The following is a 26,579-nucleotide window of genomic DNA, read 5'->3' on the forward strand; positions in this document are numbered from 1 at the left end:
CCTGCGAAAGATCTTACCGGACAACTGGCACCCTGGCGTAAGCTCCCGGCGGGCGGCGCGTTCTGGTCGCTTTGCAGACCCCGTAACCTGGAGGAGAGGGAAGAGAAAAGCCGCAGTTGTTTGAACTTTTTTTTGAGCGTGGAAGTGGATGAACCTGTCGACGTACGTAGGGACTTGCTGCCTTGAGTGCCCAGTTCGGTTGTTTATCGCGGTTCGGGGGGCAGGGGCTGTTTTTCGGCACCCTGCTTGCGCCGCACCGTTTATCCCGCAGCGGACAGCGGGGCGGATTCGCTCCGCTCGCGGAGTGGTGGCCGTTAAAGTAAGTAGTCGGTGCTTGGCGAGATTTAAGGCCGTTTGCGTGCTTTCCTGTGCTGTGGAAAGTTTTTATTCACGGAGCAACTTCGCATGCTGCCGGTGTTGTGTGTGTGTGTATGTGAAGCTCCACGGCCCAGTAAACGGTCACCGAGGCGGTCGGTCCCGGCGGGATTTGGCCGTAAATGTTGCCGTCCTTGGCACCGAGGCTGCTGGCCGACCACGGTTTTTGGGTCGCCCCAACCCTCTGCCTGGCTCGGCTCAGTTTGGATGCAGTAAAAATGACAACTTTGGATCTTAACCCACACATCATTTTAACACCCAGTGAACGTATAATTATACTTTCCCTTCTATTTGAGTAAGTTATTAATAATCTTTTAATTTCTAGCAGTAGGATATGATACTCTAGTATTTTGGCAAATAATATGGCATCCATTTAATTAATCGGATTTTCGTTGCAAACTCTTGATATTGCAAGTGTAATTAAGGCTGCTACAAGTTTGAAAACCCCTGTCTTCTCCGCATCATATCCTTCGCTTAAGCAATATCACTTTGCTTCTACACGCCTGAAAAGACATCTCTTGTGTTGTGGACTGAAAAAAACTTTAGTCAGCATGATTATCTTGTGATTTGTCAGGCTTTTCTGAGGGCTTTTGTTTACTGAGGGGTGGAACTGGGTCCTGTCTCAGAGGTCACAGCCTCATCTTTAGACCAGAGGCTGAATTATGGTCAAAGTAGAAAAGCAAAATTCCTCGTTACTCAGTGGGGATGTTATCGTGTTGCCTGTTGACTTGCCTCTCCCTGTTGTCCTTCTTCATATCTTCCTGTTTTCATGCATGAATCTGTGGCAGGTGATTGAGAGCCTCTGGTGCTGAGCATGACGGAGAGCTTCCGCAATATCGAGGATGAGCCATTCCCCAGCTTCTTGTCGGCCTCCCTGAGCAGTACCGGCCGGGCCACCCTGGGGAACGTGACGCTGGGCTCCACGCTGGGGGTTCCCATGGCTGCCTCCACTGTGGCTAAAATTAGAGCCGCAACGGATAGCAGGTGGGGGTGCGTAGGCTGCCGTGCGGGCCTGCTGGGGGTGGTTCAGTGACTGGCATGCACACACTGGCCTCCTGTTTCCTCACTGAACTGTGTTTGACTCGCACTTATTGTGGATCACCTGCAAAGTTTTAATTGCACGGTTACTCAGGCCTGTGCTGTTGACTGTGACATTGTGGTTGAGATTGTTTACTGGCTTGAAGTGGTTTAATGTGCCGTGCTCTTCTGCCAGATTGTTTACATGTAAGCTGTCATTTATAAGCCATTTGATTAGGTAAGAGCGTAATGGGGCTGTCTCATGTATGTTTCTGCAGGGTGTCTGATTTCCAGGCCTCTTACTTGGAGGGAGGACAGCTTTCGCACGCAGACTCGCAATCCTCCAAGGATGGGAAAGCGAAGTTCGCGCTCAGCATCAACGACGATCTGTGAGTACCGGCTCACTCTGCGCTTGGCCTGTGAAATGGAGGCTGCCATTCCTCTGAAAGCTTTAAGTAAAGTTTTCCAGGTGTCAACGTTTGGGTGCTTAACGTGACCCAATTTCCTTTTGGTTTTGACCCCAACCTCTCAGGGACAACGTGGACGACTTCATTGCTGCGCACCGTTTCTCTGACATGCTACTGAGCATACACCTGGACGAATCGCAGTCGGCTGCCAAGCGAAACCCCTCTGTGACTGGGCCCCCTGCTCAGTCAGGGCCGGCCTCTGGAGCCCCCGTAGACCATGGAGATGGTATGCAGAAGTCACCTTGTGACCTCCCCTGTATCAGCAGTCCTTCATTTAGTCTTCACTTATTTTACTTAAGCCTCTTCCACACCTTATACTTATCTGTTCCAAATGACTGCAGTAGTTCTATAATTGATTCTGATTCTAATTCAGATTTTTAAATTGTCCTGATCAACGTGACCTTTATTTTTTCCTGTCCCTAGCGTTCACGTTGGTAAGATTGCCACAGTGACTTAACATATTTTCTCCACGTCTCCTTCCAGACATCTCAACAGGGCTGATAACCTTGCCTCACCTCAGTGGCAAAGATGACATGATGCTGAAGGTACCGCTTTCGCGGGGGACTCGGCCTTCCCTACGAACCGCGGCGGTTGCCGTGACATCACCCCTCTTCCTTTCCTCCTCAGGACGCTCCTGCCCTCCCTACGATGCTAGAAGAGGACGGCGCAACAAGCGACGGGGCCGACAGTGACCGCTTCAGCTGCAGCGTCTCCAGCTTCCTGGCCAATGAGAAGCTTATGTCTCTCGATAGCCTGAACAGCGACGACACAGGTGCATTTTGGGTACTCTCAAGCTATGCAAACAATCAATGAAGTGATACTTCCCTGCTTCAAAATTTACATACTTGGGGCATAACTTTTACTCCGAGGTAATGAAGACATCAGTGTACTGTGCTCGTGTGCATTGTATTATGTATTTCTTTTTATAGATATTAGAACATCTGCAGTTCTGTAAAATGTATGGCAACGCATGTTTCACTTTTCTGTCATAGACGATGATGTTGACCAGCTCCAGGAGGATGAGTTGGAGCTGTATTTCAGCAAGTTGGTGCCCCCTGGCATGCAGAGGGGGAGAGTAGAGGGCCAGGAGATCCCGGCCACTGTAAGCCAGGCTCTCAGCCACACTCCCCTTGCGGGAGGCGGTGGGGGGCAGCATTGTATACAAGAGTCTATCAGTGACAGTTTGAGTTGGGATTGTTAGGTGTCATCGCATGAGTCTTTTTCAGTCTGCAAAGTTTTTTTTTCTATGCAATTTTTAGGAACTGACCTCAAACCAAGACAACTCATCGTGCCCAAGTTCCACTGAACCAGAAAGGAGCAGACACCAGTTTCTGGACGACTTTGACCAGGTAGCTGCTGTGATGTGTGTGCATGCACTGTGTGCAAAAGTCTTAGGTGCTGAGAGAAGGTGCTGGCTTAACCATTTCACAACCATTCTTAAATTCACCCCAGTACGCAGGGTGTTTTTTGACAACATTCAGTAAATGTCATTTAAATGATTATTTAAATGTAACTATTTATAAATCTATTTAAGCAAACAGAATGTGCATGGTGCTACTAATTTTATTTGTGGTTTTCAGTATGTGATTGAATTAGTTCTCTTTGATGGTTTTCAGCACATTTTTACAATAACCCCATAATACTACATTAGTCCTTCCCAATCCAGTCCTTGAGGACCACAGCCATCAGCTGGGATGGAGCAAACACGTGGACTGTCTGTGTGTCCCCAAGGACTGGATTGGGGAACTCTACGTGTGTATTCTGAAGTCTGTGTTGAAGCTGAAGTGTCCTTCGCTCTCCCAGTTTGGTTCCTGGTGTCAGAGGGTATTAATTGGGTTCTGCAGGTTGACTTCCAGATGCCGCACGTCCGCCTGGCTGCCACCGGCATGGACTCGTGCCCGGCCAGCGACGAGGACACGGAGGATGAGCTGGAGGCCGCACGGCGACCTGGTGCCTCCAGGACCCGGCACATGCTTCACAGCACCTCCAGGCAGCTGGTCAGTACCCCCCGGGGTTTTGGACACTAAGGGTGGCTGGGTGTGACTAAGTGAAGGGCGGGGAAGATCAGGCATTATGTCAGCCCAGTATTTACAGACACCACACTGTAACCTGTATAAATGAATAAACTTGTAACTGGTTTCATTTAAAATAATCATCTGGACACTATAGCTTGGGCTAAAATGTGGGCAGTGGTGGCTTAATGGTTAGGGAAGCGCACTTGTAATCGAAAGATTGCAGGTTCGAATCCCTGACCAGCAAGACACCACTGAGGTACCGCCAAGGTACCGCCCCCAAGCACCTAGGTTCAAAGATGGCCTTAGTTTTGTGCAGTTTCACGCTCTGTGGGTTTCTCACTGCACTTTAAAGATGTGCTGTTCACAGCTGGTGATTCAAAGTTATTTTTACGCAGTGAGTGAATGTGTGTGTGTGAGTGCTGTGTGGCTGCACTGGTGTTTCATTGAGGGTCTAGCCTGCCTGTTTTACGTCTCGTGCTTCCCAGCACAGCTTTTAAATTAAATAAATGGTTATTGAAAATGATCCTTCAATGTCTTACGGGCTTTCGTTCTGATGAGTGGTTTCCTGGAAGTTCTGAACCAACCCCCAGGGAGCTATTTTCTGAATAGCATGGTGTTGGGCTGCCCGCTCCTCATATCTGCTGCTTGCTGCAGGTGGGGGAGAGCAACCGGCCTAGCTTCAGACCGGGGCTGGAGGGGGGCAGCTCAGATGATGATCTCCCTGCCTCTCGTCAAGGACTTGGAAGCTCGGGAATTGAGTTCAGACGCTCTGCGGAAGGCCAGGTCATCAACTCGCCTGTCGCAGGTAAAGAGTTGCTTTGTTTTTTAAAATTGCTACTTCCTGGCAGAAAACTTGTATGAAACTCTTATTTGAAAGCTGACGTTTGGCCAGTATGAAATGTGCTGTGAACAGCCATAATTGTTGATAATTGTGGGCCAGCATATGGGCCAGTGGGCCAAGCGTCTGTGCCTGTGATCGAAAGGTCGCCGGTTTGAGCACGTCCTTGAGCAAGGCCCTTGACCCCCAGCTCCCTGGGCACTGCTATGGGGGGGGGGGCTGCTCTTCACGACCAGCTATGGAGAGCAAGATGGGGGAGACGTAAAGAGACCCACCTACCTCTTGGGTGTCCAGTGATCAAAATCCATTGGTCGTCTTTATCCACAAATCAAGCTAAACTGGGCAAACATTAGAAAAACCACCACAAGTATTCCAATGTAAAAATACAAACACTTTACCTCAGCACCGTATTTAATAAATTTTTTTTGGCAAATGAATTATGACAAAATAATTTAAGTTATTGTAAGCAAAGGAAATTAATGTGATTCTATGCCGTGAAAGTCAGTATTTTAAATTATTTTTCTACAGCTAGTTCTGGCAATAGCTGTAGTTGTCATGAAAAATAACCCTGTACAATGCAATGATCACTAACTGCTATTCTGCTACTGCTAACAGCTTTTGTAAGGAACTGTGGTTTGGATACACATTTCACATAAGTAATGATATCTCAGCAAAAACTCAAAGACCAAATTTTCTGGAGATGTTCATGACATTATCAGCAACCTTTTAATAAAAAAATTATCAATTTTAAAATATAGATTTTAAATGGAATTTGATTATTTGTTGTTGAATTAATATTTTAATCAGTTATTACATAGTAATTATTCATATGGAGATGACATATTTGTTCAATCTATAGAGCTGGACAATAGCTTTAAAACAATATGAGATTTCTGTGCACCTTATATTAAGGTAAATATAGCCAGTCAGTCGTAGTCTCTCCCCCACCCCAAAAAATAAATAAATAAAAATAAATAAAACTTTGTTCGCTTAAATCTCCCTCAGTATTGATCCAAGACTCGCCCAATTTCAGTTTCATGAGTTACTCATCTGACCAAATCAGCATGCAAAGTTTCGTTAAAATCTCTGATGATGATATCCGAAAGTGTGATGATCTGACATGGAATGATCCTAATCAAGTTATTAGTTACTCGATGAATCCCTGCAGCTCTAATTAATAATAATAATAATAATAATAATAATAATCTGCATTCTTTTTCTTTGTTTTGGGGGCAACTGATGCTCCTAAATGTTTCTGAATGAACTTTTGGAAGTATACACTAAGTTCTGTATCTGTGTGTGTATTTTTGTTTCTTTCGGTGCCTGTCGGCCTGGCTTGATTGACAGGCGATGGCGGTGGTGGGGGCGATGGCAGCAGTGGCGGGGAGGGACAGGGTAGCGACGATGGGGTCCCAGTTGTCCCCCTGACCTCCGGGGGTGCTCAGGCCACTTATGATGTGACCCGTGGCCTGGGCATCGTGGGAGCCAGTGGTACCGGAGGTGACGAAGATGATGGGTTCAGCTGGCCTGGCGTCCTTGGACACAGTGAGGTACAGTTATTCCCGCTTTCTTCTTTATAGTGGCAAAGCTGGAACTATAGCGTGAGATGGGTGTGTGTGTGTAGCTGGAAGTCGTGCTTGCTCTCCTTGTTACCTTGTTGGGTATTTAAAGTGAATCAGTTTCTTGTTCTGGGTTTACTTCAGTCCGATTTTTTTTAAATTATTTTTCTTTTAAGATGGTGTTTGAGTCCATGTGATTGTGTGTGTGTGTGAGCGTGCATGCGTTCCCCACAGCGGTATGTAAGTCATGTTTTCCCTGTGTGATGTTTCAGATGGGAGACCGTGTTGGACCTGTTGGCACAGGAGAGGCCGGTTCTGCTGACACTGGAGGGCATAGAGTCTCCCCGGTAAACTGGAGTATGACCCTGGACAGACAGGTGGCCTTGGTAAATCCCATGAATGGACACATTTAACGTTGCTTCATGTTAAGTGCAATTTATTCTAGTTGCTTTTCCAATGCTGTTTCAGGATGCTATGGACAGCACAGAGTCAGCCATTGCAGCTGACGGTCTCTTGGACTCCCTCTACTGGCGGAGTGCTGCAGTGCAAGGAAGACCCCAAGAGGCATCCATCTCCTCTCTATTGCAGGGAACCCAGGGCAGCATCCACTTGTCCCAAGTACATCCCCCCCATAGTGCTGATGAAGAGGTGGAAGCTGATGCCCCAGGGCCCCGGGGGGGTCCCTGTGGGAACTCCACTCTCCCGGAACCTTCAGACAGTGAGGGGGAGATCTGTGTGGCCTCCCTGGAGGCCAAGTACTTCTCCCGCTCCTTCCAGGAGGAAGACTCTGACAGCCGGGACCAGAGCCCCGATGAAGCAGGGCTCGATTTCCAACCAGGTGGGCACCGCAGTTCTTTAAGGACCCTTATTTGATGATTTCTTTCTTTTATTGATGATTCGATTTCCCCCCGGGGATTTTCAGTATCTTTTTGTGGTGTTTATTTTTGGCTTTTCAGAGGCAAATGATGCACACAATGTGGTTTACCAGAACGAGGAGGGGAAGTGGGTGACGGACCTGGCGTATTACTCCACCTTTGCGAAGGAGATGGGAAGCAACGTGCAGGAGCTCATGGCTGAGCACCTTGACGGGGAGCAGTTCGTTTCTGGGAGTGAGTAGGGGCTGTGGCATGCAGCAGACTGGGTTCATATCATCCAGGGCACTGTAGGTCCCTGTACTGCATGGTTCGGATGCACACAGGTGTTACACAGATACCGTCATACAAATAACTGTCTCATTGAATTATGGTTAAGGTGCAAGAAAAACAGTCCTAATATGCTGTAGTGTAGAGTTTTTAATTTGTGTATGTTGTTGCTCATGGCAGCTCCTATCGACTGCTTTCAAAATGCAAAACCCTTCTGTTAATTTAATATTTACATTGGAGAGTTTGGCAAAACGTGTTGCCTCACTTCTGGGAAAAGTATAGAATTTGGGAATATCTTTGTGTATGAGACTGTAGAATCTGTGAGTGACACTTTCTTTGGATTTTGTCATTTTGATCATTTACATGGTAATTTGGGGTTATGATTGTTTGTTTGTATGCCAGCTAACGCCATTGATAAGATTATTGAGGATCAAGAGGAATTTGAGAAGGAGCATCAGTTCATGCAGGTAAGCTTTGCCGGCTTTTCTGAAGAACCATTTTACCATGGATGTTTGTGGTGGTATAAATAATCTCTTTTTTTTTATCTTTCAGGAGGAGCAGGTTGTGGCCCCAGATGCCAGTCTGGGACTGGGGGACACATCTTGGAAGCTTCCTAACAGTAACCACATCCTCTTGAGGGTGTCTCAAGTGTCCTCTGATTTCAAGAAGGGCAGCCAAAGCTACCTGAGGCTGTCTCTAGGCGAGTTCTTCGAGCAGCGGTCTGAAGCCCTGGGCTGCCTGGGAGACAGCGAGGAGGACATCAAGCGGGTCAGTGTTTGGGGTGCAGTTTGTTTGGGGGGGGGGGGGGTTCACACCAGGTCGGGGACTTTTTGTGAGAGGGTTGCAAGAGGGTTGGGGGATGAATGAGACCTCCGTCAGTTGGTTTCTGGGCACGATTAGATTAAGTTCTAATCTCTAATCACACCCTTCCTTTGTAGTTCGTTTAAGTGTTTTGTGGGAGATTTTTTTTTTTCCTGAAAGTCACACCAGAGCGGTGGTCATTAGTTGGGGTGGTGTTGGGAATATCTTACCCTGACCAGACCAAACCAAACGCTGCATGATTAAAGTACCCTAACCCTTCTACCCAGCCCTCCTTTGGTTACGTCATCACTTCCCCAGAGAAGAGGGAGCCCTTCGCGCTTATCCGAACCTCCGACTTCTCTTCACTGGGCGGCTCGGCTCACAGTGACGCCGATAAGACCATGACCCCAGGTACACCACGTATCCAGCCCGCCATTGGTTTTCGCCGGTTGTCAGTAGCCATCCACTCTCTTCCATGTTTCTTCTGACTCTGTCCTCCACTGTCGAACATGTAGAAGACTTGGACAAGACGCTGGAGGAGGGAGAAGGAGGAGGGGAAAACGGACAAGTGCACCCAGGCGATGTTGGAAAAACATTTGAGGTCCGTAGGGGCAATTTCTGTTTTTGTTTTTCAAATTTGTATGTAGTTTACTTGGTGGTTAAGGGGGTTAAATGGTTCTGTGTTTATGGTTGATAACCTGGGTCAAAGTCTGAGTACACTGTGGCCCTGGATGGATGGATGGATGGAAGCTTATGCTCCCTTGTGCCTGCCTTTTAAAGGTGCCTCCCTCACCAGCTGCCGGGAGTCAAAGTGCACCGACAGTGAGCCCAGACTCCCTCCATAGCAATAGCAACTTGGCGCTCAGTATCAGCACCATTGCTTCTGCCATCGCTGACGCGTCAGTCAGTTCCGACCCCGCGCAGCTCGCCGCCATGATCATGGAGCTGTCCAAGCGGAGCAAGGCAAAGGTCAGGCAGGAGGGGGGTGGGGCAGAAGCATCCCCGGATTCCCCCATGTCCCTGCAGGGGGACCGGAGCAACCTAGCGGGGACGCCACAAATGAGTATGTATGCTGGGGAGCTGAGCGCCCTGGACATGGAGAAGTACCTGAGGAAGGTCGAGGTTTCTGGCAGCGACGGCGACCTCTCAGTCTCCCCCTACAGCTTTGATATCCTCAGTTGCCTTGGTGATTCTCTAAGGAGGTCCACACCTTTGCAACGGGAGGAGCTGGCTACTAGCACTCCACCTGAAGGGCAGGCTGAAGTCTGGCCTCCAGGGTGCGACACGCCATCTGGTGGGATCTCTGCCGGTGCTAAGAGGAGCAGCATCCCCAAGGCCAAAGCTCTCGCAAGCAGGCAGGTGCTGGGACCCTCGCCCCCAGCCCAGATGGTGCCAGCCATCTCTGAGGCCTCAGGCAAGCCAGGGTCTCCCACCACTGCTGGGAACGGGGGTGTTAGGACGGGCACCGTCAGACCTCGCGTGTCCAGCGTGGAGATTGCTCCCACCGCAGCACCTTCTCCTGGCCAGCAGGGGGCATATTCTGGACCACCCTCTAGCAGGGATGCTACATCAAGCTCCCAAAAACAGAGGAGTATAGGTCGGGAGGTGGACAGGACCAGTTCAGTCACCAGAAATGCAGCAGGGAAGAACCCTGGATCACAGCCTGGGACCACAGAAAAGCACGTCTGTTTTGCCAGGGAGGCTCCAAAGTCCTCCAGTGAGGGTAAAGGACGTTTGTTGCCGAACCAAACCCAGTGCTGTTTAATCTCTTACTGAATGGCTGGTTGGTGCCTGTGTGCGTACATTCTTGCGGTTTTCTGATTGGCCCACGCCCCCTCTCTTTGTCACACTCGCAAACTCACACACACAGGTGAGGTGCAAGGTTTCACCCCAGACCTGCCTGCCGTGGCTGTGGAGGAGACGCAGTGCACATTCAGACCCTCGACCTCCCCACTCACACACTCGTCACCAAGCCAGACGTCCATCCCCAGCAGCAGCAGGTAAAGCAGCCGTGACTTGAGCTTTCTCAGCGCCCCCTTCTGGCCTGCAGGTTGACACTCGGTGCTATGGCACCTCTCGCTGATGCCCCCTTCTGGTGTCGCCGTCTCTCAGGGCACCGTCCTCCCCTGCCCCCGTCGGAAGGCTGGCAGGGAGGCGATCCCAGGAGCCCCTGTCACCCGAATCTGTCTGCTCTAGTCCCAGCCTTAGCAGACTCACGTACGTTTCCATGAGCGACAGCACCTGCCTGCCAACCCCAGAGAAACACAAGGTGAGGGCGTGTTGAGGATGGTGGCTCAGGAGCTCCTCCCCCCAGAATGTGATCTTGCATCTACAGACCTTTTATCAGCTGAGGCTCCGTTTAAAGATGTTCAAAACCTGGTTTCTTGCACAGTATCTAGTATGAGATTCTGTGGATCTCCTTCCAGATTGAGGTCTCTCTGAGCATTAGGATATGAGTTAGCAGGGCTGCTCACTCTCTTCGTCTCTCAGGGCAACGGCAGCCTGGCGCTGAGCACCACCATCGTCAGGGCAAGTCCTACCCCACCAGTGGAGCCGGACGTCACTCAGAACCTTTATAATCACCTGAAGGGTCCGACGAGTAACCAGGACTCTCGCCTCCGGGAGAAGAGCCCTGATCCGGGAACCCGCAGGCAAAGTGAGTGTGACTTCAGGGGTCTGTTGCCAGACGGTGGGAAACACAAGCGTCACTCGGAGCCCGGCCCACGGAAAGCCCCAGGGGATTCTGGGTACTCCAGCAATATCAACATCCAGCAGCCCGGAACCAGTGACCAGGCCTCCCAGCAGTGGCCCAGAGAGACGTACCCCAGGGCAGCCTTCGGCACGGACGATTTGCGCTATGTCCCAATCTCTGGCTTCAAACCCCAGGGCTCCCTGCTGGATCTGCCCCCTGCTGTTCCAGCCCTTCATTCTGGCCAGCCCCTCTTCAGTCCCCAGCTGAATCAGCAGTACCTGGGAATCGAGCTGCCTGTGCAGACATACCACATGGGTGGTGCTTCAGGACTTTATGGGCCCCCCGGTGCCAACCCCACAGTGGGACATATTCCTGGTTCCATACCCTTGAGTGCCTCAGGCCTACCTGCCAGCTACCTGCACCCTGGCCCAATCCACCAGCCACCCTTGGTCTCTGGCCTGGGCAAACCCTACACCCAGCATGACCTGGAAGCTCTGAGCATATGGGCTGCAGAACAAGGTGAACCAAACCTTCCTTTTAATTTTGATGGGTTTCTTTGGATTTGTCAGTGTCAAGCAACATAATAGACTGAATCTTATCAGTCTTCTTCAGTCCTTCATTCTGAGAGAGAAAGGGCGGTCTTTAGAGGCGCACCGATCCGATATTTGGATTGATATCAGCACCGATCCAGAGCTGTTAGACGGATCGGATATCGGCCATATGCGACGATTGACATTCAGTACTTTTGGCAGTCCTGTAAAAAGAGAGCTCCTGTTTCTTTTTAAATCCGTTTCTATAATCAATCTCACAACAGCTTTTTCCCATTTTAGATGTATTTTTGCAGCATTCAAACAGAATGCTAATGCTGCCACTCAATTTGGCACTCAGTGGGTGTGAGCGCAGTGACTTCCGCCTCTGATGTCACGCACGTACCCTTCGCAGTACGAGGAGCGTAAGAACATTAGATAGCAGGGTGACGATCTGGAAGTATTTTACACTCGAAACAACAACTATTATCTTTGTGATTTCTCAGGGATGGTAGTAGCATTTAGTGGAAAATTCCAGTAAACAAGGCGCATGTAATTGTGCGAGACAACGTGAGTAATATGAAAAAAAGTAGCTGCTGGTTTGGGAGCTGCTAGTTTGGGCTGCTTTGCACACTCGCTACAGCTTGTGATACACAAGGGGCTGCGATTGCAGCGTAGTGTAAGTGGTGTTAACAGTGGGAGAAATTGTGGGACATTTTAAGCATTCGCCACTCGCTTGGAAAATATTCAAATTGAACTGTAAAATGCCTCAAACGCTTAAAACAAGATGTACCGACAAGATGGAACAGCACGTTATGTATGTTTCTAGTGGCCTCATTAGATTTTTCGGCTGTATTTGCTAGTTTAAAAATATTAATATAAAGTTTGTGTGTGTAATATTATACTGGAGCTCTTGTATCAGAATCAGATTGGAACTGAAGAAATGTGTGTTACTGTTTTACTGTTTATGTTGGCTTTCGTCCTGCGGTAATGTTAGTGCTCGCTGTGGAATTGTAACGCACCTAAAGCTTTGCTTACTCTGGTGTTAAGTGATCGTCCCTGAGGAGCTGAAGTTTCCTACTGCATGCTGTGTGGGCATCGCCTCCCAGACCACAATGAGCATCTTCAACCCCACTGAGCGATGGGTGCAGGTTGGCATCTCCATCTCTGGCCTGTCCATCGATGGCGAAAAGGTGAGCTGTGTGTTCAGCACTAGTTTCTGTGTGTTAGTTTCCCAGTGATTGGCCCGAAGGTGACGCTGGTGCTGTCCCAAACGCAGGTAGACGTGCTCCCCATCCAGTGGCTCATTGTGAAGAGCAAGACCATCATCGGGCCCAAGAGCACCGAGGAGCAGAAGGTGCTGTTCATCCCACCCCAGGCCGGAGTCTACAAATGCGTTATCAGCGTGTCGTCTTGGCCTGCCTCTGCAGCGGTCGCTGCCGGAACACGGGTGGAGGTCTTTGCCAAGAGGGTGATCCTCGTTGCTGTAGCTGAGAACCCCTCCATTGAGGTGAGGCTGCAGTGTTAATCAGTGCTGTACTCCAGTAAAGACCCATGGTGCTTTTCTTCTGGCATACAGGAACCGATGCAATGAATTCCATCACTTTGTTTTATTGCTTTTTGACCATCTCTGCCATACCTCTGGGTTTTCTGAAATATCGCCTGTACCAGGGGTCGGCAATCTTACCCAGAAAGGTCTGCTGTGTGTGCAGGTTTTTGCTGCAACTCCCTAATTAGATTACTAATTAAAGGACTAATAGGCTGGATTTGAACCTGACCTTAAGGTTATCCCAAAAACCTGCATACACGCTGGCCCTTTGCGGATAAGATTGCCTGTCCCTGGCCAATACCCATGGATGAGTGAGAGCTGAAGCTTTTGCCTATTTAGCATCAACGCATTTAAGATACTCATCGTGTTCTATTAGGTGATGCTCACGTCAGGTCAAATTTGCCCTGTCGATCGTGTTTGCTCTAGTTCCTGCCCAACTTAAATATTTCCACGCATTTTGGGAAATGGTTCCACTGCCACTTGTGTGCATGGAGTGTACGTTACCGGAACCCATATCGGACGAAATAAACAAAAAATCGGCCAGTTGCGTGTTAGGAGCAGAAACTGGCTGGTTCCGTTTGATAGTCGGTCAACTGGTGCATCTCTAATTTCTAGGTGGACGTGGGGCCATCCGGATGCCTGGCGTTTGGGGACCTGGTGGGCGGCAGCGCCAAAGCCCTTCCCCTAAAACTCGTCAACAGGACCCGGGCCACAGTGCCTGTCCGGCTGGTCATCAGCGCGGTGAGGCCCCCCTTCTTACCACGCATGTCAAATGCGGCAGTTAGTCACACCGCGTCAATCGCTTGTGTAGAACCGCATGCTAGCAGCTATATTCAGTTTATAGCTATTTTTGTTAGACGTGCTGCCCGGCTGCTTGCTGGCTAACAGGCTAATATGCCTGGTGCCCAGTAAATGTACTGGCTTGGCTTGTCATGCTAATGCCTTTAGCAGTCGTCCTCAGTCTTTCGTAGCTGTCACCAGACACCTTGTAGGAGTAATTGTATACATAGCCTGCCTTCTAAAGCAGCGAGGTTATGCCCCGTAGCTGCTGTCTTATAGCTCAGCGCCAACCTGTTTTCGCCGACCTCATTCCACTAATACCGTCTGTTTTTGACACGTGTGCTGCAGAACGCCAACGCCTGGCGCTGCTTCACCTTCTCAAAGAGCTCGGTCACTGTGCCGGCGGACGGGCCGCTCAACGCGGGTGGTCTGCCCCCCCTGGTGGCCCCCTCTGTCATGAACCACGTGATGCACGCCGGCTATGGGGATGTGAGTGACCTCCCTACCTTAGTCTCGCCGATGCCCTGTTTCCCAGAGACCTAAAATCCGCTGGATGTGTCCGTTTGTGGAAGCTAACGGTTCGGATATTAGAGCCTTGGTCTCCTTTGTTTTTTTTAAGAAACCCCTATGTTCAGTTTTCTTCTCTTTCCCGTCTGCTGTTAAAAAATAGTCTGTGTTGTTCTTCTCTCTCAGAATCTAGAAAGCTTCATGCTGTGGGTTCATTTCCATGCCCCGCAGCATTACACCCCCTGCTCGGGTAAGTTCCGCTGTTTCTCAGGACTGCCCCCTATTGGTATGTGTGTGGTACTGACGGCCCTCAATGTCCGCGGCCGTAGGAGAGCTCAGCCCAGCGGAGGAGTATGTCGCTCAGGTGGACATCGAGCTGGATAGCCCAGGGCCCAGTCAGGTGATTAAGAGCATCCCACTGAGGGCCAGGGCTGGCACTGCCCGTGTACACGCTCCCAAGGATATGCAGGTAGGGACAGTATGGTGCAGTGTTCCTTTATTACCATTTGGCCCCTGTAGTTTAAAGGTCACTAGAGGGTAATGTATCACATAAAGGTCACGTAAGAGGTAATCATGGGGATTTTCCCCAGGGGTGTGGTTTAACTGAAAGCCTTGCACAGTGGTGTAAATTTCATGCTTGGTAGACCGCTGACCTATAAAGTGAAATCAAAAGCACTCTGATAAACACTGTTTATCAGCCGCGGGAAAGTTTGGATGCAAACCTCTTGATATTTTCCTCGGTCTCTGCAGAATGTCTACCTTGCAGCACCGTTGGGAAAGACCAGCACGCGGATTCTGCCCCTGAAGAACGCAGGCAACATCGACGTGCAGCTGAAGCTGAAGGTACGTCCCCCGTGGCCGTCATGCCCCACAGCGCCCGGCATGTGGGGCTGTCATTCATGTGGTCTCCTTGCCTTTCCTGCAGAGCGCCGACGCTGACGGCTGCTTCTTGGTCAAACCGGAGGACCTCGTTCTGCATGTGGGGGAGGAGCAGGGAGTTACGGTCTCCTTCCATGCTCAGGGCGATAGGAAGTACAGGGAGACGTAAGCACCTCTCCTTCGCGCTCTCTGCATTGCTGTCCTCCCAGCATTCTTCCACACTTGCTTATTTTCTCTTGAACCCCACCTACTGCTGACCTGCCGTTCTTCTGGCCTTCCAGAATTCTCACCATCCTGGTGCTACCCTCTGGGCCTCAGTATGAAGTCATGTTGAAAGGGGAAGTCACCCCTGAGGATTCTGGGAAGCGTCAGTCGCCGGTGAAAGTGCCCCCTGTGGGGGTCATGAAAAGCAGCGAGGTTCCCCCTATTCTCTCCAACAAGCAGTTCATGGCTTGGGGAGGGGTCACCTTGGGCAGGGCTGTGTAAGTCCCGTCTCCGTCTCACGGGATTTATTGGGTACCAGAACAATGAAGCTGCTGACGATGCTGCCAGATGTTTGCCTTTGAATTCCTGCCAGCCGACTTGCCAAGTTATCAGAAGAAACTTGCTCATGGCCTGTTCAGAAGTATTGGGGATTTTTGTCCTATTTAAACCAGCTCTCCTCCTGGGACAACTGGTTTTTGTGTGCGTCGCATTTCAGGCAGCAGAAGCTGGTCCTTCGCAACAACTCCCCAGGCTCCACGCTGCAACTGCGCCTTCTGATCCGAGGTCAGGACCAGGACTGTTTCCAGGTGAGGCCTGCCTAGGCACTTCCTCTCACGACAGTGTTTGTACCCCATTTCTCTCCAGGCACCTCCACATGTTTTGTGTATCTGTCCTGTTCCACCACAAGGTCTCCAGATCGTCCAGTAGCGGAATGAAATGTCTGCTCCCTGTCTTGTGTCCCGTCTGACCCCCAGCTCCAGAGCACCTTTGGCCCAGAGGAGCGGCTCAGCCGGCACAGGGAGGTGACCATGAGGCCCCGGGAGGATGTGGCCGTGCACCTCCTGTTCGCCCCGACCCGCGTGGCCTGCATGTTGGCCAAGCTGGAGATCAAGCAGTCTGGCGTCTGCTCCTCTCAGCCGGGCGTCAAGTTCACGGTGTGGCTTTGCTGCGGCTCGGCCTCTGCCAATTCCTGTGCTTGTCTCCCCTCTACCTCTCCTGTCCTGCGCCCGTCTCCCTGTCTCTTCCTCTTCGGCCCTGCCTGAGGGCTGCTCTCTGTATGCTTGCTTCAGCTCTGTTTTTATCACGCATTTTGAGAAGCATTTTGTTAATGACACTTGCTTTTATTCCCCTGCACTTTGATAACAATGCCCCTCCTCACCATGACAGCGTATCTCTTTGGTGTTTCTGGATGGGTTGTTTCACTTTTTCACTTATACATTGGGCAACCTTCCTCAGATCCCTTTGTCAGGCTACGGTGGCACCAGCAACATCATCCTGGAAGAAGCGCGGAAGCTGTCCGACAGCTACGTGGTGACGATGGCCGGCGTGTCTGTGGGTGGAGTCAGCAAGGTGTGCGTGAGCGTGCGCAACACAGGCTCGCGGGCCGCCTTCATCAAGGCCGCGGCCTACGCAGACCTGCAGGCGCGTATGCGCATGGACACCTCCGTCATCAGCCTGTCGCCCCCGCAGTTCGTGCTGAAGGAGCGCACCCAGGAGGTACGGTGGCTCCTCTGCTTCACCCCTGGCTACCTTTAACGCTAACTGTAGTTTGCTGTTCTTCCATTTAAGTGTCCCCTTAATAATAATAATAATAATAATAATAATAATCCATATTTTATTAATCCCCGTGGGTTTTTTTTTTTTTTTTACGCCGCCTCCAACTTTCTCTTTGTGGAGCAAGTTGTCCACGAAGCTTGGACAGGGAGCTGGGGGTTAAGGGTCTTGCTGAAGGATGTGTGATTATAGGCACACAGGCTTAGTCCACTGCGCCACACTCTGCCCCTTAAAGACTCCAGTGTTAGAGGTTCAGAATGGAACTATGGAGGTGGGATATGAGAGGGGAACTGTTGGCTTTTATATCATTAGCTAATGGTTGCGGTTTGTAGTTCAAGCAAAGTAGCAAGTCCACATAAAAAGCCCTAAAGACTCTTGAGTTGGTCCTTATGTAGTAACCGGCAAAGGGGCTGCAGACCATAGACCCGCTGTGCTGACCCCGGGGTGGCCAGGCCTGCACTGATTGGGCATATTTCCAGGTGGTGACCATCCTGCTGAAAGCAACGTCCAGGGAGCACAGCCTCTGCCAGTCCGCCACCCGCCCTGCTGGCCACGGTCTGCTTCTTCTGTGGGGACGAGGTCTCACGCCTGCAGTACAGGAGGTACGATCCAGGGAAGATGCTTGTCTCAGATGCCTCCGGCTTCTGGATCACTGGCCCTACTTGGAAGACTTCGGTTTGGTTTTAAGATGTGATCAGTCCTTTTATATAATTCCATCATGATTTACTGTGCTTATGTGTGTTTCTTTTCTCGCCTTGGCTTCCTCCCCCCCAGGCTTCTGCGCAGCAGACCTGACGCGGGCCGCAAGCTGCTGTCGGACAGCGGCCTCCTGAAGGACCTGAGCTTTGACGAGCCTTTCCTCGGTGAAGAGCAAGTGCTGGAAGGTAAGGAGCCATGTTGCGTGCTGAAGGTGGGAGCGGCGATTCCCGGGCATCTGCCACGTTTTCTCCATGTAATCCAGTTGTTTTCAGATTTGTGAGTTTTCGGGTACGTTTTTGTGTTTGCAGTGTACGACCTTCCGCAGAGACCCAATGAGGCACAACTCTTCTACAGCAACATGAGCAAGGTGGTTCTGACTGTGCTGGGTACCGTCGACGTCTCCGATTCCGGGGAAAGCGACTGTGTCGAGTCCTTGCGGCCCTCCCCTCGGCGTGGCTCTGAGTCTGACAGGTAGCCTCTGGATTCCCATGCCTGGGTTCGCTGATATTCTATATTAGTGTTTCCCAATCTGGTCATCAGGGACCCACAGCCAGTCCACATTTTTGCTCCCTCTTAGCTCCTTTTCAGCCAGTCCACATTTTTGCTCCCTCTTAGCTCCTTTTCAGCCAGTCCACATTTTTGCTCCCTCCGGGATGGTCTGTGGGTCCCTGAGGAACGGATTGGGAATCATTTTTCTATACCTATTACTTTCTGATCCTTTGGAAGCTCTTCCAGCTTGGGGTCTGGTGATGTAAAGCACTAATGTGTCTGATTTCCACTCAATGCACTTTCACTGACAAGCCTCTTTGTAGTCAACCCATGTATCTTGCGCTGTAGATGAGTCCTGCATTGTATCACTGTCATCTGTATCTGGTGTTGTCTCTTTATTTGTAAGGAAAGTGCTTTTAAACCCCAAATCGACTGACTGTCCTTCCCCCACAGTGGCTTTGGAAACTCGGACCGTCACATCAGCAATGTGTCATTGGATGTCTTGCCTGTAAAGGGCCCCCAGGGGCCTCCCCTGTCCCTCAATGTTGCCGATTCGGCCCTGAATCAGCCGGCTGAACCCCGGGTGTCCTGGAGCATCCTCCCAGAGCAGCTGGTCCTCACCGTTCCCAAAATCAGTGAGTCGTCCCCCCCCCCCCCCCCGTTTGATCTCCGCACTGTAGTGTCTGGCCTGGGGTTAGAGATGAGGTGCTATGTTAGGATTACTTGGGAAGACACTGTCTTAAAATAGCCTGTGTGTGTGTGTGTGTGTGTGTGTGTGTGTGTGTGTGTGTGTGTGTGTGTGTGTGTGTGTGTGTGTGTGTGTGTGCGTGTGCGCGCAGCGCGCGCATGCGCGCTGTGGAATCTTCTCTGTGTGTTTCTTTCATTGGGTTAAAGTGTTTGACTGCCAGATCGTCCCCTTTTGGCAGATGGTGCAGCTGACACGAGGCATGTAAGGATCCAGAACCAGTCTCCCAGAGAGTTGCGCTTTGAATTGTCCTGGCCTGCCCACTGTCTGACCGTCACCCCCCATCATGGGGTCGTGGAACCCAAGTACGCATCTACTCCCCTGGACCGGTGTGACCCGGCTTTGAACGTGGGGCAGACATGGCCATGTTGATCCTGTGTAGAATATCATGATAAGTTCAGATGTAGTTTCCAGGGCTCCTAATGGGCAGGACTAAGCAGTCACTTTTCACACAGGAGTCACCTACAGATCCTGATTAGCCCCAACCTGTCCTTGGCCACCAAGCCTGCCATGCTGCCCTGGTCTGGACAGATCTACGTCCAGTGTGGCGACCAGCAGAAGGTGGACCTGCCAATTTTGATTATCTTCGTTGGTTATGTGAATAATTTCAGTCGCTTCGTGCTGCATGTTCTCGTGAAAGTGCCTTGTGATAATATAGTGCTTGTGAATCTTAGATATATATATTTTTTATGTTTATGTAGTCCAGTGCTAGACAAAAGCTCTAAGTGTTTTTGGGGGTGTTAAAAATGTAGTTTTCCTGTAAGCATTGTGTGCAAATCTGCAAGTTTAATCTTCACAGTCAGTGCTGATTTCTTCTTCCTCTGCTCCTTCCTCCTCATCTCCTCTTTAGTTTATCAAAGTTCAGATCCGCCAGGACCTGGCCCTGGATGTGTCTGCAGGCATCTCCTCGCCCAAGCCCCTGTCTGCCTTGCCCCCCCAGGAGGAAACGCCTGGGGGGCGTTCCCCTGAGACACCCCTTCGCTCCCAGGTGGTGATTAAGAGCCGCACCCTTGTGTTCCCAGCAACGCTGTCCGGGGGGACCTCAGGTGAGGGCTGTGGCTGGGGTGGCACTTTGCCTGGTGTGACCTGTTTCACAGTGGATGGTGGCTGTAAGTTATGTGATTGACTGTGGCCAGTGTACAGGGCAGGGGTGAGTAATTCAGGTCCAGAGAGTAAAATTCCAGACCCAGATTTTGTTTCAGTCACCAGTTGAGTACCCTATGACTCTATACTCATCTGGTTGGTTGAAACAAAATCTTGGTCTGGACTGAATTACTCACCTCTGGAACATGGTCATCCTCACTGCCTGTGTTCTCGTAGAATCCTTCCTGGAGATGGAGAACACAGGAGATGAAGTGCGATGGTACCTGTCATCGTTCGCCCCGCCATATGTGAAGGTGTGTTCAGACTGGTGCCTCTGATCCGCGGCCTTGCCATGGCGTCCTGTCTGTCGTGAGCTAAGATGTGAACTCAAGTCGCCAGGGGCTCAGGCCCAGAGTGACACAAAAAAAGGTTCAAACCAAATGTGAATCATCTAAAGATTCAGCCGGAGTCATGAGGGTTGAAATCCCAGGAACTTGATCCAGGAATGTGGCGAGTTGGAAAGAGGACTGAACAGTGACTCTGCCCTCCACCCTTTCTATCTTCCTACAGGGTGTGGACAACAGTGGGGACGTGTACCGGGCCACCTACACGGCTTTCAGGTGCTCTCGCGTGTCAGGAGTTCTGGGGGTGCGGGAGAAGATGAAGGTGAGGCTGCCTCTGGGCACTTGACACTGTCAAGTCAAAGTATCTTTGTCACCATCTGACATAGACAGAAAAATTAGTTTAAAAGTGTACAGTTGTGCAAATGCACTATGAAATTGAATTAACAGGAATGTGCAAAACCTTGACTTTGGATCATTAATAATCCTGAGGTTTGGTGATGACAGGCTGGCTTCCCCATCACTGCGGCCTTTCCTGATGACATAATTGTGAATGTCACTTCAGTCCTCTTCGCACTATGTACCACATTTATAATTCAAATAAGTGAAAAATAATGTTTTCCTGTGTTTCTCTCTCTACCCTCAGGTTCCCGTCTCCTTCCTGCCACGAGACGGCGGCGATTATGCCCAGTTCTGGGACTTGGAATGCCACCCAGTGGCCGAGCCCCAAAAGAAGTGCAGGGTTCGATTCCAGCTCTGTGGAACGGTGGGTTTGGCTTTTATAGGGCAGGGGGGCACTGATTGATCACTGACCCTTTCTGGGGAGAGTTGTCAGATTCCAGAGCGGAATCCACAAAGGAGGTTTATGTTTATAAATCTTAGCACTTGACATTGACTCCACTGATATTTTGTACACAAGCGAGTGAGAGATGTATGAGAAGGATTGTAAGACTTTGATTCACGATTTTGTCCTGGTGTCAGAGATGCTGCTGCTGAATATCGAACCCAGGTCACACAGACAAACGGCCAGACCTGTCAGTGAGTCGGTCTCCTAGAGGATGCTTGTTCAAGCTCTGTTCTTCTTAAGGGCGTGAAGGCTGGAGCAGCCGTCAGTGCGAGCGCAGACTCCCTGGTGCGGACGGAGGCCACCGTGAAGAGCAGAAAGAAGCCGGAGAGGTCTGTGATCAGGACTGGCTAAGAGAGAGAGCTGTGATTGCGCACAGCCTCCAGTGTAGGTGTCACACCCGCGGTGTGAACTGACTCTAGTTTTATGTAAGATGATGGAGCCACAGGCTCTGTAATCTCGGCTCCTGCAGAAGAAGCCGGTTACTGTCATGGTGTAAGGCTATCTGAGCTGGTTTGCTGGTGCTGCGTGGGGGTTACAAATGGGATCCACAGATCTGTAGAGACATTATGACATTAGGTGCAGGTGTGGTGAGGCTCTTAGATGGGAACTTTAGGGTTTTTGTTTTGTAACACACACACACACCATAAATCATTAATTAGTGGGGTTCTGAGCATGTAAGAAGTTTGGCGTGGTCCGCACACTGTCCCTCCCTGTCCAATGTTTGCTCCTGGATGTTTCCATTCAGGTTGATCACTTTTGAGACAGAAATTCCTAGACTCCCCATCCCATGTGCCTGCCTTATCCGCTTGATGTTCAGTGAGACCATTAAAAATTGCACCCCGTCTGAGAATAACTAACTCGGCCCCCGACCCCCAAATGTTGGCGCCGTCTCGTCCTGTACATCACTGCATTGCGTGGGTTGGATTGAGAGCAAAGGCATGAATTTGTCAACCCGGGAGCGTACACAGTCTTTCCTGTCTTCCTGCAGGGTGTGATGAATATGTTGTATGAACGTCATAAAACCCCAAATTCCCTCTCCCCATCCTGAAATAGAGGTGGTGGGGGGGGGCTAACACTTAGCGATACGGAAAAGGTATTTAAAACAGCCTAACCTCTGTTGACGTTGTGGCGTCATCCTCTGAGTCGCCGATGGCTTCACTTCCTGTGTGGCTGTCTGAAGTGGGCGTTTTGAAACATCGTGTGTTCTTCCAGCCAAGAGGAGATGCAGCGGAGGGGCGTTTACGCACCCCAGGACCTGTACACCTTTCCCCAGACGCGGGTGGGTCAGTCCAGCACCTTGAAGGTCCACGTGCGTAACAACTCCTTTGACACTCACGAGGTACGTGATACGGCCCAAAGGATTCTGGGTGGTGGGAGGAGCCTGCAACAGCAGGAAATTTATCAGAAATAAGAATGGGAAGATATACCCTTTATGTAGGGGATCATGAATAATGTCTAGATGTTTTAGTTTGCTAAGAAAGGACAAGTGTTCACCTTTCACCCTGAGTCAGAGGACTGAATTGGAGGAGATTCTGAAGCCTGACTGTCAGCTTTGATTTATCTCTAGTAAATTCTGTCCATGAACTTTTAGTCATGTTTGGATATTAGGATGTGAGTCAAGGTATTAATGGCTAACATCCATGCTGATGCTTCTCAGAAGATCTGCTTTAGTATTTAACTTGATTAGTCTGGCAACAGTCCTGCCATGTCATCTTCTGGGGAAGAAGTGGTCTTTGGACCAGCTTTCATCCCTAATAAAAACATCAAGATAGTCAATAGTGACTGGACTAGCAAGTTTATCTGAAACTCTGCAAACCACAGCTGCCATGTGATGTGTTGAATTCATGCACAGAATGTTGCATGGGACCACATTTGATGCATGAGGTACGCTGTGTCGGCCCTGAATGCTCTGCATGGATTTGATGTTGAGCTTCTCTAATTGACTTGCAGCTGAAATTCGTAAGCCCTAGAGAGCCCTTCCACATCAAGCATTGCAAATACTCTCTAAGGTGAGTGGCTCCTCTTCGGAATAATCTCAGATTTTCTGGGTAACAGAAGGTTAGCGGCATAATCTGGTGTGGGTGTTTGGCAGCAGAAGACTGGGAGCGAGAGGATATTCCTGCCAATTGGGCTTGGTCGGGGCCTCGGGTTTCTCAAGATACCAAACTGCAGGTACTGTGTGGTGGCTGGCGTGTGACAGGAAGTCCTATACATGCCATCGTTTAGGTTTGGGCACACTTCAGGTTGCACGCGTGCTGAGGTCACTGACCAGCAGCCCTGCAGTCCCATGGCTGAATGTGCCATCGGTTCTCATGCAGCCTCGTGTTGACAGCTACCACACAGACTGCATCGACTCCTAATGCATTTTCAGCTGCCGATCTGCAACTAAACCCGTGTCGTGTGCTTTTAACATGGCATGGATTGATTCCTTATCTGTTGGCAGGATTAAACATCAGCATCGGCTGTAGAATCGATGTCCCATGTGAGAATTAATATGTTTTACATACTTCCATGATTTAGAGGGAGTCTGTGGGGCTTGAAGCATGCCAGCTGGTGTTTGTGCAGTAAATTGCAGAGCGATAATGCCTCCCCCTCTCCCCCCCAGGTCCCAGCACTACATCAACCTGCCCGTCCAGTTCAGGCCCACGTCGGCAGGCAGGAGCTCCAGCTTACTGCTCATCCAGACCGACTCAAGCGGCAGCCTTACCATTCAGCTGACTGGTGATGCGGTGCCCTGAGCACAGCGCCTCCTTCAGGGAGACTTGGGAAGTGACGTGTACTGGAACAGCTGTGTCAGGGCAAAAAGTCAGCTCCCAGAAAAGGGCCCTCCTCCTGGCTTTCTGAAGCAGACTGACACTCAGTATCTCATGCCTTTCTTTTTAAATCTTTCCCATAGATGAATCCACTGGCTTTCTGTCAGATCAACTCTCCACGCCCCCTTAGCTGCTCATGTGGTCCGGTTGACAGCCCTGTACCACAGCCAGAATCTTATGGTGCCTAATGCTGCTTTGAGATATGGGTATAGTGGCGTGTGGGTGGGCTCACTCTCCCTTTACCTCACTTGGTGTGATTTAACCCCATGAAAACTACTGCAGAGGGCTGGTAGCTGATTGATGGTGCTTGATGATCCCATCCACAGCGGGTCCAAACGTTACCCTGTACGTCACCATCAGTGCACGAGTCTCTCTGAATAGACCAGCCAGAGCTCTCTCTAAACATTAAGGGATGCTTCACTCTAATCTATTTTTGACAAGTTATCTGTCCAGATCCACTCAGGTTTTGATCAGGAAAGCCCTTCGACATAATTAGCGAGCCAATGAATCAATGTTAAGATGGCCAGCCCGAGGTATATCTGGGTGCCCAAGAGGCCGGGATGTTTTGTCATGTGGGAGCTGTTACCATGACACCCATATCTACTGTGGAATGGTTCTGTGTTTGAGTCAATCAAGGACTTTTTAAAGAAATGTGGCACAACCCCCCCCCCCCCCCCCCCACACACACACACCCCGTACCATTGCCAATTTCACATTGTAATGGTCTTTTTGCCTTTTTCAATATTTTAAGGTTTGGTACAGGGAGCCTTACATCTGCCAGTCAGAAAATGTTATATTCAGCGAACAGTTTTTTTTTTTTTTTTTGTATCCTTTTAGTTTTGCCAAAAGATGGAGTTGTGCCATTATTTTAAATATTGCAGAACTTCTACATGCTTCTTGCATTTTCCTTGATGTATCTTACAGATGTATTTATTTTTAAATAACGTACTTGGTAAAATAAATGATTGACTATAGCCTATTCTGTTTCTTGTGGGGTAAACCTTTTAAACTCCTACAGGTAAAAGGGACAATGAGTATTAAATTATTATAAAACAAATAGATCATGGCCCCTTTCCCAGAACACCAGTCGGCCTGGGATAGCGATATAAACAGACTTTCCGTACTGATGTATTATCCGTCTATCATGCCTGAGGGTTGCGTAGAATGGACAATCTATATGAAATAGGAGTCTGTGTACGCGAAAGCAGTCGGACGATCGCCGCTGAGTGGTATTTACGTCCGGCTGCACACACATGGACTGGGCTCCGAGGGCGCGGTACACGGCGCCGCCTGTGCGTGCCGGAGCGCTCGGGACCCGACACAAGCAGATTGCCTGGAACTGTCAGCTTCCCAGCCGCAGAGACGGTGCCCAGGGAGCATATGGTGCCCTAATTACCCACCTGAAAGGCCCCCGGCCAAGTCTGAGTTGGACAGAGCCGCCCCGCCTACTTTCCCAAAGGGCTAGAGCTCCCTCCCCCCGAGGTTATTATGTTAGGATTACGTTATAAGGCCTCCCTAGGGCACCTGTGAGCGCATGGTACTTTATCAGATTGATTGAACCCCCCCAGTTTATCAACAGACCACCATCCCCGAGGGTGAGGGATTTATTCAATTAAACTCACACCAGGAGACTCGGTCATAGCGATAGTTTATATGCACACATTTTTTTTTAGGAATTTTAGGCTCATTTATTGTACATATTTTATACACAGTAAGACGCATATATTTTCTCTTCGATATATAGACACGTACTTTTTATATCTTTTAATGTTTTTGGTCTTACTTTCTATTTTAGTTTATTTCCTTTACACTTAACGGGTGTTCCATTCAGTTTCATATAAATTTTACGTACACTATATTTTACGTATTGCATTGAGTTACAGGCTAAACTACGTTGCTTAAAGAGCAGTGGTTCGTGTCTCCTATCCTATTCTAACATAACACGTTGTAACTTAAACATACTCCTGTAACATTAAAATCGCCAGAATCTAGCAAAATGAAAACTGATAAGCCACAATCAAATCTAACTGGAATATCTGACCTTCCAAAGAACATGGAAAATTCCATCTTTCCACTAGAATTCCCAACCCGGTTTACAATATTCTGACGTTTTAAAAGAAGACAGGCTTTTAAAGCGCCCATTAATGTTAAAGAAGAAATAAAGTTTCGACTGGATATAGTCGTAGTTTCCATTGTTTTTCTTCAAGAGATGGAAATAGAAGAAGCGCAATCAACACTTCACCACCAGAGGGAGTGTTTGTTAGCTACGGGAATTGGAAGACCAAAACAAACACGTAGCTTTATGTACATGGCATAATTAATTGAGACTGGGTACTACTGACTACATTATACAACATACAACACCCCAGTACAAGTGCTTGTTTATCGGTAATGAACATCAGTAAGGCTACAGAACTTGTCTCACAGGATCATTCATTCATTTTCTATACAGGGTCGCAAGGGTCCGGACCATATCGCGGAAACAATGGCCGCATGGCCGACCAGGGCGCAGACACCATGCACATCTACGGACAATTCACTTTAGCTTGTTATTGGAGCGGGACTATGACGGAGAGAAGTTCAAACACATGGAGCCGAGGGGGGGGGAATCGAACCCGTGTGAAACAACCGTGCCCCCCCCCCCCCCCAATTCAAT

At 49.7% G+C, this 26,579-nt stretch overlaps 1 protein-coding gene across 1 annotated transcript; it reads left to right on the top strand.

Moving 5' to 3' along the window:
* cep192 (centrosomal protein 192) lies at window positions 1-24,897 on the top strand. Its single transcript, XM_049026015.1, is given in 49 exon segments — window positions 1-319; window positions 1,164-1,359; window positions 1,671-1,781; window positions 1,925-2,085; window positions 2,343-2,404; window positions 2,487-2,631; window positions 2,852-2,961; window positions 3,119-3,208; window positions 3,704-3,856; window positions 4,529-4,679; window positions 6,060-6,262; window positions 6,544-6,657; window positions 6,740-7,109; window positions 7,228-7,380; window positions 7,816-7,880; window positions 7,966-8,181; window positions 8,502-8,625; window positions 8,730-8,815; window positions 8,995-9,937; window positions 10,085-10,214; window positions 10,327-10,483; window positions 10,705-11,425; window positions 12,484-12,626; window positions 12,713-12,943; window positions 13,598-13,723; window positions 14,111-14,251; window positions 14,456-14,519; window positions 14,599-14,738; window positions 15,020-15,112; window positions 15,195-15,313; window positions 15,430-15,630; window positions 15,849-15,939; window positions 16,108-16,287; window positions 16,589-16,849; window positions 17,386-17,445; window positions 17,447-17,508; window positions 17,681-17,790; window positions 17,914-18,076; window positions 18,548-18,729; window positions 19,021-19,144; window positions 19,295-19,400; window positions 19,690-19,885; window positions 20,160-20,236; window positions 20,493-20,588; window positions 20,910-21,029; window positions 21,351-21,439; window positions 22,323-22,449; window positions 23,061-23,119; window positions 23,716-24,897. Coding segments are annotated over 48 exon segments (7,929 nt in total). The 5' UTR covers window positions 1-319; window positions 1,164-1,189; the 3' UTR covers window positions 23,849-24,897.
* The last annotated feature ends 1,682 nt before the right edge of the window (window positions 24,898-26,579 follow it).

The sequence above is a fragment of the Brienomyrus brachyistius genome, chromosome 9 (genome assembly GCF_023856365.1).
Source record: "Brienomyrus brachyistius isolate T26 chromosome 9, BBRACH_0.4, whole genome shotgun sequence".
NCBI classification, from domain to species: Eukaryota; Metazoa; Chordata; class Actinopteri; order Osteoglossiformes; family Mormyridae; genus Brienomyrus; species Brienomyrus brachyistius.